This window comes from Octodon degus, unplaced genomic scaffold (assembly GCF_000260255.1).
Source record: "Octodon degus isolate 3935 unplaced genomic scaffold, OctDeg1.0 scaffold00058, whole genome shotgun sequence".
Lineage (NCBI taxonomy): Eukaryota > Metazoa > Chordata > Mammalia > Rodentia > Octodontidae > Octodon > Octodon degus.
The window spans coordinates 487,672-491,923 of record NW_004524634.1 but is presented as its reverse complement, the minus strand read 5'-3'; the positions used below and the strand labels follow the sequence as shown (position 1 = coordinate 491,923).

Genomic DNA, 4,252 nt, shown 5'->3' with positions numbered 1-4,252 from the left:
TATGTGGTACAGGGTCTACTACACAGCGTGACTTGTATTGATCCTCCTATTTTTCATCCTCCCCAGAGTTAGGATCACAGGCATGCACCACCACACTTGGGCTTGGTCACTGGCCCAGCACACCCTGGGGGCCGGGCTGGCACAGCATGTGGGAGCAGAGATCAAACCCTGGCTCCTGTGCTTGCCAAAGTAGGTGCTTAGTCTGCTGAGCTATCCCACTGGTCCTTAGTTTGCATTTCTCAAATTGTGATGTTGACCATTTTTTCATGCATTTATTGGCTGTTTGTACTGCCACATCTGAGAATTGTTTATTCATTTCAGATGACCAATTTTTGATTGGGTCTTTAACTTTGGGTAGGGGCTAATTTTTTTGAGATCTTTATTCATGCTAGGTACTTAGTTCTTTGACATATTTCTGGCAAATTTTCTTTCTTCCATTCTGTAGGTTGTCTCTTCACTTTATTGGTTGTTTCCTTTGCAGTGCAGAAACCTTTTAATTTGATGTGATCTCATTTGTTGATTATTGATAATATTTCTCATGAAATATTATCTCTGTACCTGTGTCTGTAAGAGTTTTACCTGTTTTGTTTTCCAATAGATTGCTTTTATTCTAATATTTAGTTCTTTGATCCATTTTTATTTTTGTTTAGTGATGGAGAGATGTGTAGGTCTAGGTTCAATCTTGGGCATGCAGGTTACCAGTTTTCCCAGAACTATTTGTTAAAGAGGCTATCTGTCAAAGATAAGGCCCCCTTGTCAAAGATAAGGTAGCTGAGTGTGCCTGGGGTTGTTTCTGCATTCTTTATTCTGCTTCACTGACCCACAAGTCAAAATTCTGTTTTGGCAGACCTCTACACCATAGTCATAATCTTGATCTTTATGAAGCTAAGATGTAGAATAATTTTCTTGTGCTCTTTTATTGTCTGCCTCTTCCCAAACTGCAGCCTTCAGCATCTACTGATTAACCACATTGCTATCATTTTGCTTTTAAGATATCTTTTATTTTTTTTCTTCTGTCTTTTTGAGGCAGAGTCTCACTGTGCAGTTCAGGTTGGCCTTGATCTTACTTTGTAGCCCAGAGTCCTCATACTTGAAATGATCCTTCTGCCTCAGTCTCTGGAATGCTGGGATCACAGGGGTGTGTCACCACGCCTGGCTTAAAATAACTTTTAATTGAAAGAAACAAATGTAAAAGTGACTGAAATAAAGTACAACACAGTAAACTGTAGTTGTGTGTACTTGTGGTGTGACTAAGGTTAATACTAGTTTAGGGAGAGCAATTAATTTGTGACCAATGAATTTACTTTTATAACAATGGAGAACTATGCTTCCCAAAAGGAATATGAATTCTTAAAATAGCAATATTATTTCTCATGTTTATGGTAGACAGTTATAAAAAGTGATTGCCTACTTCATACTTCACTAAATAATTATATATGCTAATTTTTATTTTCAGTGAATTTGGGTGGTTTGAAGGATCACATTAAAGAAATCCAAAGGTGTCGACGTTTGATTCTTATTGCTTGTGGAACAAGTTACCATGCTGGTGTAGCAGTAAGTTATACATTTTTAATTATGTTATATTGGCTATTGGAGGATACCTGCAGACCAGTAGTAGTTCTCTGGTAACACATCATGTAAAACTGTCTTTGGTTAAAACATGTTTTTTCATATTTACTATGATAAAAATCAGAAAGAGGTTTAGAGATTAATGACTGCTTAAATGATTTATCTGTAGAAAATCTACTATACACAACTCTTTATATATACAGATAGACTACTTGCAGTTGACTGCATGAGAGTCTTGAGAGGAAAGAGAGCTGTACCTTCCTAGACTAGGGAGTAGGCCTGCTTGTATAAGAAGAGACATTGGGATTTGCTTAGCATTCCTCACTTGTCTCAGATATACCCATGGGAATTTCAACAGGAACAATGCTTTCTCTCCTTCTCAAAGTAATACATGTGTGTGCTTTTTACTTGTAAGAATATTCACATTCCTAGTTGCCTAATGATACTGGTACTAAAATGTGAACAGTAAATACTATTATCATTGGGTTGTGGGATTTTGATTTTTTTTCTACTTTAATTTTATTTTGAAGAGTAAAAACAGAAGCAAAAACAAATAGAAAAAAAAGACAAAGAGGGTGGCATACAACAATATATATGTTACAGATTTTCAAAACAGAAATAGCTAATAGTGGTTGTTATATTATCTATTTTTATCATTATATCTGTTAGTTGCTCAAACTAACAGATATAGTTATACAAGATGGACAAATAATTGAATATTAATGCTTTCAAGAAACTTTGATGTTTTTTCTAAGTTTATTTTAAAGAGAAGATAATAATTGATAAGACATTAGAAACGGTACACATTTAGAAGACCAGGATGAGAGGTATTGAACCATGGGTTTTGTATTACACATTGCTGTCTTCTGTGTAGTTGCTCAGATCGCAGATATCAGCATACAGAATTAGTCAAGGTGAAAATTCAGAACATTAACTGCTGTTTTCAAAACACGGATGGAAATTATTAGTACAATCATCTCAGCCATCCTGTACATATACTTGCATGTTTTTCTTCCCTTCTTTTTTCCTATCTTTTCTCTTTTCTCTCATTTTCGTTATTTAATCCTTAGGTTCAATTTCTTTCTGTTTTACTATAACTATTTTATTTATTCTTTTAGGTTCTTACACTAGGGAGACAATATGATATTTACACATATGGGTCTGTTTTTTAAAATTTATTATTTATATTTTTTAACTTTATGCATAATTTTTATGATCAGAAAAAATGGAAACTATCGATTGAGTTCCAAGAAGTTCAGTCGAAAGAGTAGCTGAAGACAAGTTTGATGACCTTATTGTCTTTTCTCTGCAGACACGTCAGGTTCTTGAGGAGCTGACTGAGTTGCCAGTGATGGTGGAACTAGCCAGTGACTTCCTGGATAGAAACACACCAGTCTTTCGAGATGATGTTTGCTTTTTCATTAGTCAGTCAGGTATGAAGGAAAAGGAGCTAATTTTATTCTAATAATTCTAGCATATTTGGGCAAAAACTGGTGTGTGAAGAAATTGGTATTACAGGTGATAAATACAGATGTACTTTAATGTTACATTCTTTAAGAATTAGTAACATTGATGACTTTATATTCTCAGAAAGCTGAATTTTAAAAAACAAAACAAAATCCTAGAAAACTTCTTGGTAAAAGTTTGTAATTTAATAAGTATATGTTTTATGCTTTATGTGAAACAGATTTTTTTTTATCAAAAAGAAGCAAAGGCTGAATCTACTCAGCATGTTACTTCCTTGGTACCATTTACACAGGTGAAACAGCAGATACCCTGATGGCTCTTCGTTATTGTAAGGAGAGAGGAGCTTTAACTGTGGGAATCACAAATACAGTTGGAAGTTCTATATCAAGGGAGACAGATTGTGGAGTTCATATTAATGCTGGTCCTGAGATTGGTGTGGCCAGTACCAAGGTAAGTTTTTGACTTCTGTCTCTAATGATAATGTAATCACCATGTTAGTGAAACAGACTAGTTTCTAGACCACTGTGTATCATGTTTTTTATTTATAAGCAGTATGTAAATCAGATTTTTTTAAATCATTGTAAATATTTTAATACTTAAGGATAAATAAATAATAAAAGGAACAGGACTATAATCTCTTTTCCTTGTTCCAATCTGCTTAAAAGGGAGAAATACATAATTCTACTTTTAAAAGGTCTCTGTTAAATATTCCTATTCATCATTTAAACCTTGCTAGGGACAATGGAATACATGGTACATATATAATGTTCCCTTCCTTTATTAAGGTAGTTGGGAATTAGAAATGCGACAGATTAGAAATAATCTAGTTAATTCAAGTAATTTTCTTTCATATTTTTATTTATATATTTCTAGTTTCTTATAAATGTCTTAAAATGCACATACTATTTTTGACAGTTTATATAAAGGAACATTCCTTGGTATAAAGAATGGCAATTAAAAAACAAAGATTTTTTTTAAAAAATTTAAAAGAGTGTAACAGTGTTTCGCTTTGCAAATCATGTCTATGACTATTAAGGGATTTTGTTAGACTTAGTAAAACTACTTTACTCTTTCTTAGAAATTGGGATGTGCATAAATTTAGTAATGGTAGACATATTGGAATCTTAGTAATACAAATGTAAAAGATTTCTCCATAAGTATTATTTCTTTTCTGCTTAAGGATAGTACTCTTTGCTGTTTATCTGATTGGATACGT

The 4,252-nt window shown here is 33.4% G+C and overlaps 1 protein-coding gene across 1 annotated transcript in view; it reads left to right on the top strand.

Moving 5' to 3' along the window:
• Gfpt1 (glutamine--fructose-6-phosphate transaminase 1) overlaps nucleotides 1–4,252 on the top strand; it is a 103,630-nt gene that overhangs the window by 74,660 nt on the left and 24,718 nt on the right. Inside the window, exons 14-17 of the mRNA XM_023718401.1 lie at nucleotides 1,457–1,554; nucleotides 2,882–3,002; nucleotides 3,329–3,486; nucleotides 4,217–4,220. Of these exons, the coding sequence (XP_023574169.1) occupies nucleotides 1,457–1,554; nucleotides 2,882–3,002; nucleotides 3,329–3,486; nucleotides 4,217–4,220 (381 nt within the window). The remainder of the gene's footprint in view (nucleotides 1–1,456; nucleotides 1,555–2,881; nucleotides 3,003–3,328; nucleotides 3,487–4,216; nucleotides 4,221–4,252) is intronic.